This window comes from Canis lupus, chromosome 30 (assembly GCF_011100685.1).
Source record: "Canis lupus familiaris isolate Mischka breed German Shepherd chromosome 30, alternate assembly UU_Cfam_GSD_1.0, whole genome shotgun sequence".
Classification (NCBI taxonomy): domain Eukaryota; kingdom Metazoa; phylum Chordata; class Mammalia; order Carnivora; family Canidae; genus Canis; species Canis lupus.
In genome coordinates this window covers 16,212,340-16,231,634 of record NC_049251.1, presented here as the reverse complement: position 1 = coordinate 16,231,634, position 19,295 = coordinate 16,212,340, and the positions used below count along the sequence as shown (strand labels likewise).

The 19,295-nt window shown below is 36.6% G+C and overlaps 1 protein-coding gene across 5 annotated transcripts in view; it reads left to right on the top strand.

Annotated features, from left to right (window-relative positions):
* The window catches only part of ATP8B4 (ATPase phospholipid transporting 8B4 (putative)), a 237,960-nt gene that overhangs the window by 181,173 nt on the left and 37,492 nt on the right, over nucleotides 1-19,295 (top strand). For all 5 annotated transcript variants that reach the window (XM_038580388.1, XM_038580389.1, XM_038580390.1 and 2 more), the window contains 5 exons: nucleotides 1,426-1,541; nucleotides 4,547-4,711; nucleotides 5,719-5,830; nucleotides 7,670-7,775; nucleotides 16,495-16,639. In XM_038580388.1, coding sequence (XP_038436316.1) covers nucleotides 1,426-1,541; nucleotides 4,547-4,711; nucleotides 5,719-5,830; nucleotides 7,670-7,775; nucleotides 16,495-16,639 — 644 coding nt within the window. The remainder of the gene's footprint in view (nucleotides 1-1,425; nucleotides 1,542-4,546; nucleotides 4,712-5,718; nucleotides 5,831-7,669; nucleotides 7,776-16,494; nucleotides 16,640-19,295) is intronic.

Sequence of the window (19,295 nt, the reverse complement as noted above, 5' to 3'; positions counted from 1 at the left end):
AGAAACTAGAATAGATGAAGTCTTAAGTAGGAGTAGTTAAAGGTAAGAAGGGAAATTAATACTTTGGTATTTATATTCCTTTAAGTCAAGCTCTAAATTTTATATTCTGTTAAGTTAGTTGTAGTCAGCATTTATGTTCATTTGTTTTGAGGCATTCTATTTTTAGAGAAAAGGTATAATTGAGTAGAAAAAATGTAACAATTTTTGACATGATGAATTTTGTGAGAGTCAGAGTTCAGATCATCAAGGTGTGACCTAGAAAGTTGTCTTAAATTGTGGGTAGTTCCTGGGAAGAAATATATTGCCATGTCATGGCATGTCATGTCATGTTTTCTTTCTTTCTTTCTTTCTTTCTTTCTTTCTTTCTTTCTTTCTTTCTTTCTTTCTTTCTTTCATTTATTCATTCATTCATTCATTTAACGAATAATTAAGCACCTAATATGTGCCCAGCTGTAAAATCAAGCCTACAAATGTAGGCCAAATATTCTATAGTTTATTTGTTTTACAAAGATTTTATTTATTTACTCATGATACAGAGAGAGAGGCAGAGACATAAAGGGAGAAGCAGGCTCCCCACAATGAGCCTGATGCGGGACTTGATCCAGGACCCTGGGAGTGTCATAAGCAGACACTCAACCACTGAGTCACCCACGCGTCTCTATTCTGTAGTTTGAATAAAGATTTGACAGCAATATGTGGGACAGCCAGGGGAAGGGTTAAAGATTAGAAATGAAGGAGATCCTCATCAGGGCTGTCATTCCCAAACCTGAGGTGGGAGGCAGATTTAAAACATACCTAATTGATACAGACTTCCAGTTAAAAGAAGGTAGAAACTAATTTTGAAAGCTCCCTGTGAGGTATGCTTTATGCCAGGATTGTGATAAAAAAATCAACCACCAAGAAAAAAAGAAAGGACTTTTTCAATGAGTAAAGAGGATAAAGGAAAACATCAGCAAGGATGGAGAACTAGCACATAAACCATGGCTAGGAGTGGCTAGAAATTCAATGTGGAGATCATTTGGCATAACAATGATAGTTGACTCCTAAAGTAGGTCTTGAGTTTTGCATCAGAAGGCAGGCAGGCAAAGCTCTCAATTTTATTCAATCCATCCAGAAGGCTTAATTTGAATTTACCAACCCTTCAAAATAGTAGGCAAGGAAAATAGTAAGGTCATACACATCAGAATAAAAACACTTGTTTCCGAGTTTGGGAAATAAAGGATTCCAATAGATGGAATATTTTTAATTTGATAGAACAAGAATAAGGCCAAGTGACTTAGTGACCTTCTAATTAAAGGCACTGAATATTTTACTACTGGCTAAAACAATATGCCCATTTCCAGATTTCCTGGCTAGAGCCCTTTAGGAAAGTTGAGTTTTGATGGATTTCATTGATTCTCTACTATGAAAAAATTTTCTTTTCAGTTCGGAATCCAGAAGGACAAATAAAGCTTTATTGCAAAGGAGCAGATACTATTCTGTTTGAAAAACTTCATCCATCCAATGAAGACCTTCTGAATTTGACGACAGACCATCTCAGTGTAAGTGCCTCTTTGTGAAGGTTAGCACAGAGGCCCTTTGGCCACTTCCTGTGATTAGGTCTTGTTTTTAAAATATCAGCTAAATGATCTGACTTGTGAAATAGAAAGCACAGGAAACTGTGCCAGTGAATGTCTGGAAACTGACACCACCGTATTTGCTCTGCTGAAAGTCTTTTCAGTGTTACCACAGATGGATTAACACACAGCAGCTGTGAAGTAGCTACTGAGTGTAGGTTTCTGAACTATGGCCAGAGAAAGGCTCAGGACACCTAGGGAAACCTGCTCTAACTCCCTGAAGTTTGAAGCTTCTTCCCTTGGACACTAGACTGGTTCTGGAAAGAGGAGCAAGACAGTTGCTTCCCCTTGGGTTCTAATGTGTCTTACACCAATGGAATTTCTTATGACCACTCCCAGGGAATAGCTTGAGGTAATGCTTAGATGTTGAGGGGAAAACAATAGCCAACTTTTCCCTCTGGGTCCTTCTGTTCAGGTCATAAATCAGGATGAGTCACTTATATTCTCCAGGTTGAAGCTACCAAATGTACATATTCTGAGACTATGCGTAATTTCTTTACAAAAACTTTCTGAAGCCAGCAGGAGTACTTTTTGAAAAATTTCTTTTGGTAAAACAGCAAGAATTTATGAGTTAATATGAATATTAACCTGGTTTAAACCTGAAGATTCAAGTGTCTCTGTAATATTTATTTGAGGTTCCCTTTAACTGAATATGAACTTTAAGGGCAATTGGCCAAAACTCTCATATCCTCATTGGTTTCTCTCCTTTAAAAAATTATTGAGGATTCATGTCCTTTGTTAAGCCCTATATTTAATATAAAACATTCCCTGGATCTTTAAAAAACAAACAAACAAATAAAACAAAACAAAACAAAACAAAAAAACCCTGCCTGACTTTAAGTTTAAAGAATGATGATTTAATAATATTGGTTACAAACGTAGCTATTGTTTTTGTCTTTCCAATAGGGCATTCTTGATTTTCTTTTAAACTCTTCCAGAAGGCCGGCATGGTCTTGTTAAATTTTTTTTTTTTTTTTTTTTATGAAAACAACATTGGAATCATAAGTATCTAATTTTTGCCATTGCTCAAACACCAAAGGCCTTGGATTTTCATACGTTTTCCTTTCATGCTAAAGTATAGGAAGCCTTATTTGTTGTTTTTTTTGTTTTGTTTTTTTGTTTTTTACATTTCTATGCAAAAGAGATTTTTCCAGGTAATAAAATTTGACTTACTCTTTGCTTCATTCACTTTATTCATTTTGGTTTTAAACTCTGAGGTTTTCAATTTATATTTAATAATTGACTTTGAATTGTTTAATGGTAGGAAAGGACCTTGCTCAAATGCTCATTAAGGATTAAACTTGTGATTCATTCACTAATTAAATAACTTAAATCATCTGTCCCCTATTGTAATGCCATGTTGGAGTTGATTCACTGTTGTACAGAACAGAGAGGAAAGCACTGGTCATGCCCAGTGCTGTTGCAAGGCAAAGAAGTGTTTCTGTGAATTAAGAGGACAAAAGATCATTACAAGGCAGTAACTAGATTTTCAGATCAGTAGGGGACCTAGTGGTGGTCTTGCAAAATGTGATTACAATGTCCAAAGTGCTACCAATTGCCTACAAGATAAATTTGGATAATTTTTCCCATTGTCTCTGTGGGCAAAACCACATTATTGCAGCATGCACTGAATTTTCTTTCCATTTACTGAATTAGGGTGTGTCATGGTTTAACTTGTGCTTGGTCACAAACCTATGTCTGTTCCATAAGCCAAAACACAACAGAGAAGATATGCTCAGTGGCAATGCCCAAAGGAGCAGAAATGTTTAAAAAAACACTTGCAGTCTAAAGGCCCATAAAATGACCACTGGAGGCCTAGATGAAGTGGGAAGTTTTTAGCATTTCCCCAAAGCAGTCTACCTATGTTTCTAGCTATTGTGACTGTGTGAGACACTTAGCAACTACCAGTCTCCCATTTTTATTTATCTATTTTTCCTATTAGGAGGATAAAGCATCAAAGGTATCATTTGAGATTGTCAGCTTATTGAGACACTAAAGGAGAAGTATGATCTTCAATTCATTTAACCAATTGTTAAGTACCATCTCCAGAGAAATCAGTTTCTCAAAAATAGTAATTTTAAGAAATAACCTGATTTGATGGTGTTCTTAAAATTTCTAAGAGCTTTCATTATTGAAATAAAACTTTCATATAGCAAAAACAAAGAATATTTACAGATGAGCTAGAATGAAAAGTAAGTCATCCTCTACTTCTTGCTTCCCAGAAGCAAACTTCTGTAATAACTTTTTTGCCTACTTTCCCTTTTGCTCCTAGAGGTTATCATTATAACCTTAGTATGCTTCAGCTTCTGTTACCTGACCAACGTTTGTTTATTTATCTGTAATTGACTTTAAATTTTTGTTATGGAAGATTTCAAGCATAAATAGAAGTAAGACTCAGTTAATTTTAGACATAGCTATATTATTAGAGGAAACACGAGATGACATGTCATGTTGTCATCTTTTGAGAGAGCTCCTGCCTTGGACTTAAGAGCTATGGTTCCCCTGAGGATCCTTTCTTCTTTTCTGAAAGTTTAGGGCTATGTGCCATGACACAGGCTGAGTCTCTCTTACTGACGGAGTGCTTCCTTCATGCAGGGGATAGGTTGGAACCAATATATGTTTCTTCAAATGGATATCTCAAGTCATGGGTGTGGTTGATCACTTCTCAACTAGGGTACTTCAGCAGGCATTGTGGTTGTCTTTAAGGGAAGGCTAGCTCCCCTGAGGGCTTAACCCCAAAGAAATAAAATACAAAATATAAACATTATAACCCATTTCCAAGAGGATTAAAAAGCTGGGGGTCAGGATAGCTAAGCAATATTCTTGGGACAAAATGAATTTAAGTGAAAAACTTCTTACCCATTGTTATTACTGTTATTGCCATGATTACTGTTCTGTGATGGTTCCTAAATCTATGTCTGCTTTGGCAGGAATTTGCAGGGGAAGGCCTTCGAACCTTGGCCATTGCGTACCGAGATTTGGATGACAAGTACTTTAAAGAGTGGCATAAAATGCTTGAAGATGCAAATGCGCTCATGGATGAGAGGGATGAGCGGATAGCTGGACTATATGAAGAGATTGAAAGAGATTTAATGGTATGAGTTTAGAAGCATGATGGTTCGTATTTACAGATGGGATAGTATGTGTTTAGAGATCTAGTATAGGAATAATCCATTGCTAAATCATCTTGCACATAGTAGATGTTACCTTTTCAAACACTGAGTCATGCTTTATATATTGGCTTCAAGTTTGCCATGTATGGCCCTAGAGAGCCTAGAGGATTATTTCTATTAGCAGTGGCTTATACAATTGGAGGTTTCTCCAAAGTAGAAGACAGTGGTATCTTTATTGATTGTTATCCTCTGGTATGTCCTTGATGTTATGCTTTTGTTTTTGTTTTTTTTTCCTCTCCCTGCTTTATGATCTACCTTTTTAGAGCAAGGAAGCTTTCCATGAAGAGTGGCTGTAGCTCTAAACCATCCTAGGCCATGATGTTCTGATGATATCTGTGCTGCCCAGAGTATGATCTACTTTAAAAACTGCTCTTCCCTGAGGCCCCAGTGATCAGGATGGTTAGCTACTGTGAAGTACTAAGGAGCATGTTTTATATTCATCTCTGTATGAAATATTATATAAGACCCTTCACTTTTTAGTTTATGGCATCTGCTTGTTTGTTGATTTAAGATGATGTCTCAACTTTTTTGTGATCCTTACTTTGAGATTAGGGCTCTCCTTTGGACCTTTCCATGTTGATATAAGTGGAGAAGCAGCTGGGGAGTTCTTCAGTTCTTAGAAGCCCAAATGTCTTCTGATGTTTATGCTAATATGTTACTGAGCATATCAGACTCCTCATAAAAATTCTAGCCTCCAGGATCTCTGCCATTAATTGGTGTGACTATCAATTGGCTTGGTTTGGGAATCTCCTCTTGAGGACCTTCCCAACCATCACTGCATATAATAAGATGCTTGCTGTATCAATGCATCATAACTTCCATCTTCAATTCATGTTCCTTGACCTCTAAACTCTGTAATTTAAAGGTATAAATATTGTGGATGTTGTTTGCTTGTATTAACATAAGGTATTCTCTATTTTTCAATGAAGCTACTAGGTGCCACTGCTGTAGAAGACAAATTACAAGAGGGTGTTATTGAAACAATTACAAATTTATCACTAGCCCATATTAAGATCTGGGTCCTAACAGGAGACAAACAAGGTAAATTGAAAATGGATGCTGATGATGTCTTAAAAGGGGGAGGGCAATAATTTCTATGGTAAGATTTGAATTAACCAGAAAACTTAATGAATTACACATTTATGCAGCCCTTCACATAGGAAAGAGTTGAAATAAGAAAAGGAAATCTAATATATTACAAAAGTTTATTATTTAAAAACGAATTATCTTTTATAGTATACCCTGAAAGTCAGTTGGGTTTCAGCTCAGTTACTTTTTAAATATAGTACTTTCATCTGTAAGCAACAATGGTATTAAAAAATATTTGTTTCACATGAACACTGCCCCCAATCAGGACAGAGAGAGGCATAGCACTGAAGCAAGATATCGGAGATCTCAGGACTACTGCTTTAGTTTCTTTTTTTTTTTTTTTTTTTTTTTTTTTTTTTTTTTTTTTTTTTTTTTTTTTGCTTTAGTTTCTTGATGGTAGGGAGTTGGGGGTAATTAGGGACAAGATCAGGATGGTGGGCAGGCTTTGGAGAGATTCAGGGAAGCAGCTATTTATCCATTGGTGTGGAAATACTCTGACATTTTAATAATCACCACAGGGGTACCACTGCAACCAGGCTAAATTTCAAGACTGCCCATGTAGTGGTACAATGAGAGCTGACCCACTTTCAGACATGACAAAATGCCAAGTCAGCAGAGAGAGTCATTATGTTCAGCTTACTGTGTTTCCTAAGAAGAAACAGGGATCAGTAGATTTTGGATCTACTGCTAGCAGTAATGGCTAAAAAAAAAAAAAAAAAAAAAAAAAAATGATTTTATGCTTCATCAGCAATAAACCAGAATATTTAGTTAATTGGCACACATACGTTTTCAAGATTCTATGTACTTGTTACATATTTTTTTTAGAATATTGGAGGATTTGTAGATATGATACATCAGTTCTCCATGTGTTCACCCAAATCACTGATTACAAAAAATAAACAGTAGAGAGTTGAGCTCTGTGGTGTGTTAGTAGAGACTTCCTAGAGTATGATATTGATCAGTGGGTACATTCTTAACTATTCACTTAGTTATGAATATCCACAAGTTTATTCTTATTTGGCTTTCATTTCTGTGGCTTATACAAAGGATATGCTAGGATTTTATCAATTGCCTTCAGACTTAGGGCAAATCTAATTATCCCACAGAATTTGGCGAGAGCCTAAAGACTCAATAGAATGAAAAACAAATGACCCTACTGAGGATGGAAGGATTACCTAACTATTCAAGTGTCCAGTTCTATAGAAGTGGAGGAAGGACTGCTCAACATCATGTAGTTCTCCACTTACCTAGTAGCAGCAGTCCTGGGTGGTCTTTGAGGTGACAAATTCCGAATTTTAATTCGCTTAATGGTAAATTGCCAGTGTTGCACATCAGAGAACTATAAAGCTATGATAAGAACATTTTTGCTGTTCAGTTGAAAAATTTGAATTTTTTCAGTGTGTCTACAGATTGAATAATAGCTAAATTAAGTATTTTAGTTGTCCCAAAGCAGTATTTGGGACTTCAGGTAAAAAGTTTTTTATTTACATATTTCACTATATTATAGGGCCTTAGGGTTTTTCCATAAGTACTAATTTTGGGAATTAAGAAGTTTTTCAAAACCCATATGAGAAGGCTGAAAATTCATAGATGTTGCTACCTCTCCATGGATTTAGCAAGTGGTGAATTTGATCATGGAAAGAGTCTTTGAATTTAGCTCTGGGTTTCTTGGATTTTATCACTTATCACATTCTCTCTGACATTAAGGGGTAATGCCTCAAAACTTTTATGAAAAAGGTACTTATGTTATTAAGTAATGTTCTAACTGAGGTGGGTTTTATTTTGTATCAGAAACTGCCATCAACATTGGTTATGCCTGCAACATGCTGACTGATGACATGAAAGATGTGTTCATTATATCAGGGAACACAGCAGTGGAAGTCAGAGAAGAACTCAGGTAAGTGCTAAAGGAAGGAAGAAAGGAAGGGAGGTAGGCAGGGGAAAGGAAGGTCAGAGTTGACAAGGTAGAAAGGCCCTTTATATTTCTGTGGCCTTAATTTAGTATAGAATTCTTTCTGGGGATCCCTGGGTGGCAGCGGTTTGGCGCCTGCCTTTGGCCCAGGGCCCGATCCGGGAGACCCTGGATCGATTCCCACGTCGGGCTCCCGGTGCATGGAGCCTGCTTCTCCCTCTGCCTGTGTCTCTGCCTCTCTCTCTCTCTCTCTCTCTGTGACTATCATAAATAAAAAAAATAAATAAATAAATAAAAAAAAACCAAAAAACCACATACTTAAAAAAAAAAAAAAGAATTCTTTCTGCATGTTTCCTAAATTCTTATTCATAAGATAGTTTTGACATCAGTTGTGAAGCATTGTCTTCAGGCCTCCAACATTTTCCAAGTATTTTTAGAAAAGTAATTGAAATTATTTACATTGAATTATCCTTTAAAACTAAGCATTAGTGAGTACTTAGCTCTTATACAATGAGTGATCAGATTCAGTTAGGGCATTTGTTTAAAACAGGAATTCCCTAGTTTCATTCTGGCCCCTAAATTAAGACTCTCCAGTGGATGGGGTATGGGGATTTGTATTTTCATAAGCACCTAGATGAAATTATGATCAGATAAATTTGAAAAACACAGCTGTGGGATATGGTATGGAAAGTTGAAATAGTCTTTCAGCATTAAAGAAAGTAGGTATTACTATTAAACCCAGATATATAATGCTTATGAGACATAGAATAATGTGAAATTTGTGTAAGTGCTGCAAATACCAGAAAATATATAAGTGCTGAAATTAGGTAAGAGTGGAAAAACATTAAATTTTGAGAAATAACATTTTTTTGAGAAATAACATTTCTTTTTTTTGTTGTTATTTCATTTTTTTTTTTGCTATTTCATTTTAAGTATGCAGAATTATTTTCCTAGAACTTTAAAAAATGCTGTCTTTTAACAATTTTTGCTTATCAATGCTTCTAGTAGCATCTCTAAGCTCAATCCATTTTGGGTCCAGCCAAGCAGATTATTGCATTAGAAGCAAACTGGTTGTATCTTGCTACATTCTAGATGAGGCTAGCCTCCCCTCAATGCAACAATGGAGCACTATGGGCTTCCTTCATATGTCTCCATCATTACACTTTTGTTCCTGAGCCTTGAAAAGAAAGGAAGTCTTAACTATTAGCACTACCAATTTCTACTTGTAGATCAAATTTCCTGACTTCCACACTATTTTACCTCCAGTAGAAAACTGCTGGTGTACATGCTGGTCAGAAGCTATGACCGAGATGGCATGTCTTTGCCAAATACATTGAGAAATAGGGGAAAATATTAATAATTTTTAAGTAATAGCAATTAAATGTTTTATTTTAAGAAAATATCTTTAAATGACCTTTTTTTTTGGGAATTTAACTCTTTATGAAGGAAGATGGATGTGAGCAGATCTAGACTGTAATGTGCCTAGTGCTAAATGCCTTGAGACAGTGCCCCCAGGCACTGTTATAAGCAGGATATATGTATTACATTTCATTCCCAAAGCAACCCAGTGGTAAGCATTATCATTATCCTTATTTTACAGATCAGGAAGTTGAGGCATGGATAGGGTGAATAACATGCCTGAAGTTTCACAACTGGCCAGTGGTTCAGCTGGTATTTGAATCTAGCGTGGCCTCAGAGCTTGTGCACCGAATCACTTGCCACATGTCTCTCTAAACATATCTTGGATGTGTTCTTATTACTTTTAAATGATTGATATAAAAAATGTAGTTGTTGAGGCATCTTACTGCTTCCCTTGAGGTCACACACCAGAGTAATGATGAGAGCAGAATAAATTCCAGGGAGAGACGGCAGATGTAAGAGGAAAGATATGGGCTTCGTGTTGGTTGGACTCATGTTGAAATCTCAGCTTAGTATTCACTGGCAGGCTGAATTACATTAAATATTCTGTTCAAACTCTCTTTGATTTGTTTCCTTATTTGTAAATGGGAAAATATAAGAATACCTACTCTGTAGATTATTTTATTCAGGAGATTAGAAGAGGTAAGAATGTAAAGAATTGTAGCCATTCAGTGAGTACCTTTCTTTCCTTTTCCCTCTCTCTACTTATTCCCTTCCCCCTTTTTTCTTTTCTTCAGCTGTTGTTCCCACAACCAGGACTATTTTTATTAACATTTCCCCAATAGACTCTGTGGAGTCTATGAAAATTATATAAATAATAATAAAATTATATCAGTAATAATAAGATTTCTCAATATGTATTGTGCAAAGACACAGGCAGTCAACTTCTAACTAGCATGATACATCAGCTTTCTACATCCAGTTGATGTAATTGTTGCTAAACATAACACAAACGTTACAAAAATGTGGTGAGTCTATACATTCTAATCATAGAGCAATCTATATTTTTTATTAACCTTCTTAAGATATTGAAGCCAATACACTAACCTCTATAACAACCTTTATGGATCCCTTCCTCAATTGGTTACATTGGATAAGGATATTGCAGGTTGATAGAACAGCACACACGAAGGCATAGAAACATGAAAGAAATCATGTTTCTAGGAGCAATGTCCATATTTTAGCTAGAGTGTATGATAGAACTAAGGGAGGGAACCATTTTTTTCAGAACAGATTGGTGATTGATTGATAAGTGAAAATGGTTTTACTCCACCTTAACGTTATTGGGTAGATGTGGATGGCTTTTAAACAGAGAGTAACAAACTCAATTCTACATTTATGAAATAACACTCCAGTGACAGGATAGATGGAATATGTTTGATGGGAAAATGAATGGTATGGGGAGATACATTAGGAAGCTATTGGAATACCTGAGTTTAGAAATGATGAGGCTGAACTAAAATAGTGACACTGAAAGGGTGGAATGAAACTGTGACAGCCCTTGTGGAGGTAGAACAGATAGAACTTGGAATTTGATTGGATGTGAAGAGAAGTAGGAAGCTATGTCATTTCTAGCTTGTCTGACTTTCACAGCTCAGAATACACTCAACCTTGCAAGAACAAAAACTCTTTAAATTTTATAAAACTGAACTTGAACCCCTTTTCTGCCTGATGAGAGAACAATTAAACTAGGCACTTTGGGGTAAATTTAGTTCAAGTCTAGGATGCCCAGTTGCCCCACCTGTCACTGATCCTCAACATCTATCCTACTGGCATCTAGCACTTCCCACTTCTGTATCCCTTTCTGGTTTCCGGTCTCTCTGAGTCTTGGGCTTCCCTCTTGGCTTACTTCCACATGCTCATAGGGAAATAAGGCAAGTGTGGTTGCTCTTCTGTGTATCTGAGAATTGTGTTCCCACGTGGCCACTTCTGTTCCTGAAATCCCTTTACTCTAGTATCTTTTTTGTCACTATATTTCAGTGGCAACTATTCCATACTCAGATTCCAAAAAACTCATCTGAGGATTCAGTTTGTGATTACCCACACACTCCTCCATCCACTACTGGTCCAGGGTATGAGTTAGGACCCAGATTTCTTTAACAAATCACCAAAATCTAAGCTTCTCTTCATAGTCCCTTTCTTCTAGACTAGGATGGACTTTCTACTCTCTTTATGGTAACATTTATGCCCTGATTTCTTTTAGGATTGTTTTATGAAAACTGGAGAACCCTTTTTTCTTCCCTCTCACAAAGCCCATTAATGAAATTCAAGATCAATGCTGATATGACTTTCAAGAGTCTATTTCGGTACTTAAAAAGCCAGATCATGACTCTTTTTTGTTCCCTCTGTATTTGGCTCTGTGAAATCTCCTGAGACAAGGTATATTTCTGAGTAAAGAGGGTCATCTGTGATTGTGGTGGTGATTGCAGAAGGGTATGAAACCAAAGTTAATATCTCAAGATTTTATCCAGCTACTTTTGGGTGACTAAGTAGATGGCATAACTGCCATTATGTGGAAGGAATCTGGAGAAATATGAATTCTTATAAATTGGTGTTAGGAGTATAAGTTGGTAGAAGCTTTCTCAAGGGCAAACTTGCAACATATTTCAAAATTACATATATGTGCACTTTTGATCCAATGATCTATACTTCTGGGAATTGTCCTTAAACAAGTGGATAAATGTCTGAATATACATATAAAGAAATAGTGATTGCTGCATCAATTATAACTGAAAATCAGAAAATGCTCAAATACCAGCCACAAGGGATTTTGTTGATTACTATGACATATACTGGCAGTGGGATACTATACAGATATTAAAAGTGATTATGTATTTATTGACATTGAAAGATGCCCATGATATATTTAAGTGAAAAATGAGATTATGATCCCTTTTTTTCAAATAAAGTATGTATTTTTATATATGCATATGTATAAAACACTATACATCTATATCAATATCTGTCCTTTACTTACCCATCCAGCTCTAGAGGACATATACAGTGGTTATCTCTGAGTGTTGAAATTATGGATTGTGTTTCCTTTGTTCTTTATGGCTCTCTTATTATTTGAAATTGTAATAGTGTTCAATTCATAACTGGAAAAAATCCAAAGATATTTTAATGAGAAGAAAAAATATTCAGAGGGGAAAAATAAGGAATTTCTGCCTAGGCTAATTATTTCAGGCCCTTAAGGCCATTTTGCTTAACTGACTAGCAAATTATGTTTATTTTAACTCAGACTTGAAGATAGCCTTATTCTCAGAGTTTAAGACAGGGAGGCAATGCATGGTAGAAAATTCTATATGAATGGCATGAATACATTTGTAGTATGCATTTTCTTAATACTAGGATTGGGGGAAATAGAGAACCCAAGAAAAGTTATTGCCAAAGGTGTTCTCTCTAATCCTAATCTGGGCTATTTATATCTAAACCCACAGTTTGGGAAATGAAATATTAAAATCATAAATTTGCACCATTCAGTTTTTTTGTGTTATCTTTTGAGTTTAGTAGGAGTTCATGCAAAAACAACCCCCAAAAAAGTGTATCAAAAAACCAAGATCTAAGTGACAGTAGCTATTAGAAGGAAAGGACCTAAATGGTTATATTTAAACCCATCAAATGTGTCTAGATTATTCCACAAACATGGATATATAATTTTTATGCATATCATGCGTGTGGCTTGTTTCAAATTTAATGTCATGAAACTGTTTTAGGCACTTTGAGTCCTGGGTTAATTTTGCCACCATAACTCTTTTAATTTAAAGACATGCCCAGAAATCTACAATTAAACCCAGCTATGATTTCTCTGCAGATTACTACATTGATTACATTTCACTGATACATATGTCTTCTGCCCAAAGGAAGACAGATGAGAATATAATTTTGCTTGAGCTGACAGGTGAACTCATTCTGTGTTTCATTTTTGTTGTGTTGGTCCCATGTTTTGTTGGAAAAATTCATGTCCTATAACTAAACCATGACATTACTCCACTGCTTCTGAGAAATATTCCAGTGTTCTACCTAGGAATTGATATTTTTTCTTTAATCAGCAAAACACGTTGCACTTTTTTGAGCACTACTTGGTAGAAAGTTACTTGTTTAAATGAGCAGAGTTCTCAAATGCAAATAGCTCCAGAACCAGGCAGGTAACATTAGTTTTGTGGTCCTAGGCTATAAGACATGAGATAGTGGTGGAGCCTTTGGTGAAGGTGAACAACATGATGTCCATAAACTCATACAGATTTTTAAAAACACTGTGCAGGCCAAAGAAAATGCATCTCATTCCTCATTTCCAACTTCTAGTCATTCAGACAAAATGTTTTAGTAGGCTAGGTTTCTATCATAAACCATAACATTTTGGGGTACTAAGAAATCTTGGCAATATTCTAGTACACACTGGTTCAGCTGTCCAAGTTTTCATAGCTAGTTCAACCAGTCTGATTGGTTGTCCCATTCACCTAGTTTCTAATAAAACACAGCGTTAGGGGTTGAGTATCTTATAAACTACATGGATAGTAAGGGATGGAACTAGGGCTTGAAATAAAAATTTCATGGGCTTCCTCCTTTTCTCTTCTGTTGCCAGTGTGGTGCTATCCGGATACTTAACTGCTCCTCTGGCACTATCTTTTTCTGGTCCTAGAGAGAGCCTGTGGCTGACTCTATATGTAAACCAGCTTAGTGCAGGTAACTGAGAACTAGGAATTTGAAAACCTGAGTTCTATGCTGGGTCTGTAACTGACTTGACAAGTGGCTAGAAGTCAAATCACTCAACTATGGGCACACAAGATGTCAGAGGCAGACCTTGGGCCTGAGCGCAGCTCTCCAGGGTCCAAGCTCAATGCTCTTATATCTGAGTCAGGATTGTCTTCTTTTAAACATAATGCCATGGTTTCAATTCCTTTCCTAACAGGTCCATGTCATGTTTGAACTCAGAGTGTCTTATGAGCATGCCATCGCTTTTTTTAATACAGTGCATGCAAGCCACCGTGGGTCCAACTGTGCTCTGCTGTATTTACAGTGGCACCGGGCTGTGAATGCCACAGTTGCCTCATCCGCTAAGGCATTTCTGCATGCCAGCATTCTAATAGACTGCCCTTCATTACACCGCATGGGAGAACACAGGCCCTTTTCTGTTTTAGAATTTGTTATTTGTGTTACGTGATTAAGCATTGTGTGTTATGCCTGCAAAAATGTAGTTTCTGTTCAATAGAGGGAGTCATATAGTTTTCCCTTTCCTAATAAATTGTTTTTTCGAGTACCAGCTGGCATTTAAGAGCTAAATTCCAGGGAGAGAAAGAAATGATAGCTATAGAGCATGAGTGAAGGTCTGAAAATGTGTGAGCCCCATCTGGTGAGGAGGGGTGGCCCATGTGGAGGGAACACAGTGGGATTTTTAAGCCAAGCCAGAAAAACTGTCCCTTTTCTGCCTGGAGATGTTAGGAAGACAGTTTAGGGGAAAAAGATCCTAAGTAAATAGAATTTCAGCCAATACTTTCATGAACTTCACCCTTCATTGGAATGTTTTTATGCTCTGGGGGAAAACAGAGATTGAGTCATTTATACAGCGAGTGAGAACTTTACTAAAAAGGAAACCTCGGGAGATGTTTGCCCTTTGGTGCTTTCTTAAGACCCAGTTTATGAGCTCTGCACCATTGTCAGAGAAATGCTCGCTTCTGAGGAGCTTGTTTCTCTAGCTTTCTTCATTATATGGGACAGTAAATTTTCATGACTGTTAGGAGGACTCCTTGACACGGTTATCTGATATAAAAGTCTAATTCTCCCACTAAGCAATGATTTTTCTTGTCTGTTCTCCACCCGCCCCTCACCTTAACTCCCTAAATTTCACACATAGCACTCTGACTTTATAAATCTTTTTCTTTGATTCTACGGACTGATTGTTAAATGCTTGATATCACTCTTGGAGCAGGGCATGTAAACTCTGGGCTCCTTGGGTTCCTAAATGCAGGCTGTGCTTATGGTCCTGGACAGCAGAAGGAGATGTTGAGCCAGAAGATAAGGGTGTGTGTGTGTGTGTGTGTGTGTGTGTTGTGTTTTGTTTTTGTTTAGACTTTACATATAAACAATTAGTGTTACATTTTCAAATAATTAGAAAGCTAAGGGTTAAACTGGTTGTTTTTGCACAGTGAACATTCTCTTCTTTTTATATCATAAAACTATTTTAATAAATGTTTTCTATATAGGATGAGGCTTTGGGGAAACATTGCATTTTGCTGTAAGTCAAAACATCCATTTTCTGGTCTCCCGCTCCTCATTTGCTCTTGGGCACTCATTTTGTACATGCAAGTTGTAGCCTACCATATTGGTGGCTGGCTTTGGCACTCATCTTCAGGGAGTATCTGCCATGTAGCTCCCTGGTTGTGGTGAAAGTTCTGGAGTCATGTCAGCTTGCCCTATTTACTTCAAAGCCTGTCATCTGAGTGTCCTCAGAGAGGAACTTTCTCTTCCATTAAAGGTATTATCTTTCCATTTTGAAGAGGTTAAGATTTGAAGAGGTAAAGCGCCTCTTCAACCATGTTAAGTGACCATGGATGAGTGTGAGCAGAACTTTTTCTACTGCTAATTGGGGCATTGGAAGGAGTTTCCATTTAGAATGACCCTCTACATTCAGTGTCTGTATTTTCTTTCCCAGAAGATTTATTCTATTGTTTGAGCTGATGAGTACAATTTTCACTTAAAACAGTCCATTATATCCTTATGACTATGCCAATTCAGTATATGCCATCATTTAGTTTTATTGTTACACTTTTAGAAAATGTGCTTATTAAAGGACTGCTGTTTTAAGCCAGATCATATAACATTGTTCTGCAAATTAATAAATTTATTTTATATATTAAAGTCCTGCAATTCCTAGAGGATGTCATCAAATGTCTTTAGTCCTTCTCTTTTTGATTTTTAACAATATTACATGTTACATGCCAGATCAGTGGTTTTGAAGTACTTGAAGCTCAGACAACCTTATATGCTAAATGTGGTGAGAACACCTAGTTCAAGCCCAGCTCAGGATGATAATTTAGATTTAAGACAATTGTAAATGTTCAAAGGATTCTGTGTTCATTGTGTTTACTTTCATACTTCCTGGAATTTGCAAATTTGCTATGGTCTCCCCATCACAAAGAACCATCCGTCTTGCTTTACTGTAACCGAATCTTATGCCATAGTCTATCCAAATTGTGATGAAATGAATTTACCTCTATCCAGTCTGTTAGCATAATAGGTACGCTCTGTATACTTGTTATGATTTGTTTCCCCCCTCTCCTTCAAGAAAAGCAAAGGAAAATTTGTTTGGACAAAACAGAAGTTCTTCCAACGGCCATGTAGTTTTTGAAAAACAGCAGCTGGAGCTGGACTCAGTTGTAGAAGAAACCATAACAGGAGATTATGCCTTAATCATAAATGGCCACAGTTTGGTGAGTTTGCTTAAGGCTTTTGTTCTTTTTCTTTATCCCAATAATTGTCTCTTTAGTGCTGTCGTAATGAGATCTCCTTTTGTGTTTTCCACATAAATGACACTACGAGAAACAGGGTATACACAATGATTTCCTGTTTTCAAGGGGAAAGGAAACTTCTGATATATATTTCATATATTATTACTTGAATCACCACAGCGAAAGGAGGGATCCAAAGAAATAGTATGTTCACAGAATATCAATCTCATCTAGATGACTGTAGGCCATTTAGTAGTATTGTTTAAGTGCTTTCTAAGGGAGAGTGTCATAGCTCCCTGTTATTTAATTAAAATAATGTAACTGTTGGATGTACTGCAATTATTGCTCTTGCTGATGTTTGTGATTTGGCAGAGCACAACTTGATCTTCACATAATTATCACACCAAATTATTGCCATTAAGATACCTCTGGTGGTTTTTCTAAATAGCAGTATTTTACACCAATGCCAAACAATTTGCTTTGATTAGGAAATCTGGTTCTTGTCGTAATAGAATAAACTTGCATTGTGCTTTTAATGTAGTTCAGGTTCCAAATCTTGAACAAATATCAAAACACTCTTCTGAGTTTCTAATTTAGAAAACAAAAACTCTGATTGGAGTCCAGTGAAATTATCATTTATATGCACAAAGAGCTAATCTCACATCTTTCTTCAGCTTTGATGATAATTTCTCACTTTTGGAGTTCGGAAAAATAAATGTATCTTCCTGTAGACAGTTTCTTAGACGACAAAAGAAATTGGCTATGAGTATATTGTATTTTCCCCCTTGTGATCAGCTGTCTGTTAGCTCTTAGTGCTTAAAGCATTATCCAGCTGGATTCCAGACGTAATGATGTGTTGCCTTCTACACCATGGAAAGTTACAGAGCTCAGCTGCAAGCCAAGCTCAGTCGAAGGTTTGCCCAGATGACACGAACTTCTCCCTTGCACAAATGAGCAGCAACTGAAAATTATAAGCCTGTCAACTGGGACTTGAAACTGGTGGCCTCCAAGCTGAATTGCCCAGGGACTACAATATGGAAAGGTTCCTAATGAGTTGTGCTTTGACTTTCCCTCAGGCTCAAAGAAGCCAATGTGTGGTGGGTTAGAGTACTCAAGTGATAATGTATGCTACTTTTTCTTTGTCTCTGTATCTGTTGAAAGAAAGAGCTAAGATAGATGTTCTTCAAGAACCCTTTCAGCTTCAAAGCCTGAAACTTAGGAAACCATGAAATGCCATTTTTCATTTGAGAATTGACCACATTTCTGCTGGTATGGTCAGAAGGGTTTTTTAGTTTGTTTGTTTTTGTTTTGTTTTGTTTTGTTTTTATAGTAAATCATGATTCCAATTTGCTCAAATCTCAGTGCTTTGCAGAATATAATTGGGCTCTTTATCAGAGACTGAGTCTAGGTTTTCACTTGTTGATAATAAAGAAGAAAATAAAAGAGAAAAAAGGGGACCATTCTGGGCAAGACAACTAGTTACATGCTTTCTCTTTTAAAAAGAGCAATTAAATTTGAGAAAGTTAACTCACCATTTTCCCTGGGAATCATAGGCCTTGATATAAGAGTTTTCTATGTCAGAGTCATGTTTTATATTCATTCACCCATCCTTTCATTGATACCACTAACATTTATTATATGCCCAGGCCGGAGGATAAGGATGTGAATAGAACATGGTTCTTGTTTTAGGGATTGCCATCTAGTAGGAGAGCTAATCTCACAGTGGTATGACAAATACTACATAGAGGAATGAACAAAGAGCTTTGAGTGCATAGAGGCAGACACATTTAGTTTCTTGTATGAAAGTCAGGGAAGACTTCCTGGAGGAAGTGATGTTTCCAGGTACAGAAGCAGCAAGTACAAAGGCACAGAGTCAAGAAAGAACCAATCCCATTACAGAAACAATCAATTTGGCATGATGAGAGTACAGAGTAAACTTAAAGGTAGTGGTAGAAGACAGAACTCAAAAGGAATATAGGGGCCAGATGTGATGGGCTGTGACTGTCTTGCTTAAGATTCATTCAGACATGACTCAAAGTTTATGTAGATTCCTGTTTCCTCTTAATGTGTTTATTAAATAATGCACAGTAAGATATTTTCTAGAAGACAAATTGCACAGTTAACCACAAAGGATTATGTTCTCTTTTTCAGTCATTTCTTGTCATATAGAAAGGCTGTGTGCATTTGGAGAGGAACAAGAGTGGAATTGGTTGGGAACCCTGACTGAGACACAAGTTGCATGCCACCCTTTTGCACAGGCCTCTCTCTATTTCAATCACTTTGTTTTTAAAGGGCTCATCTCCAGATCATCTGCTTTTCATTTGCCCAACCATTAACAACCACAACAACAAACACTAAATATATGAACAAGAATGCAAAGGAAACAAAAGTTCCATCACATAGAACAAAGAAATCACCATCATTTTATAGTTCATTCTAAACTTGGTGAGATGGTGGATACGTTCCATCTTTTGCTTTTTTTTATTTTCATGGATTCTGGAACTTTTCTGGCATTTATTTTTTTTAAAGATTTATTTATTTATTCATGAGACACAGAGAGAGAGAGAGAGAGAGAGAGAGAGAGAGAGAAGCAGAGACATAGGTAGAGGGAGAAGCAGGCTCTTCACAGGAGCCCGAT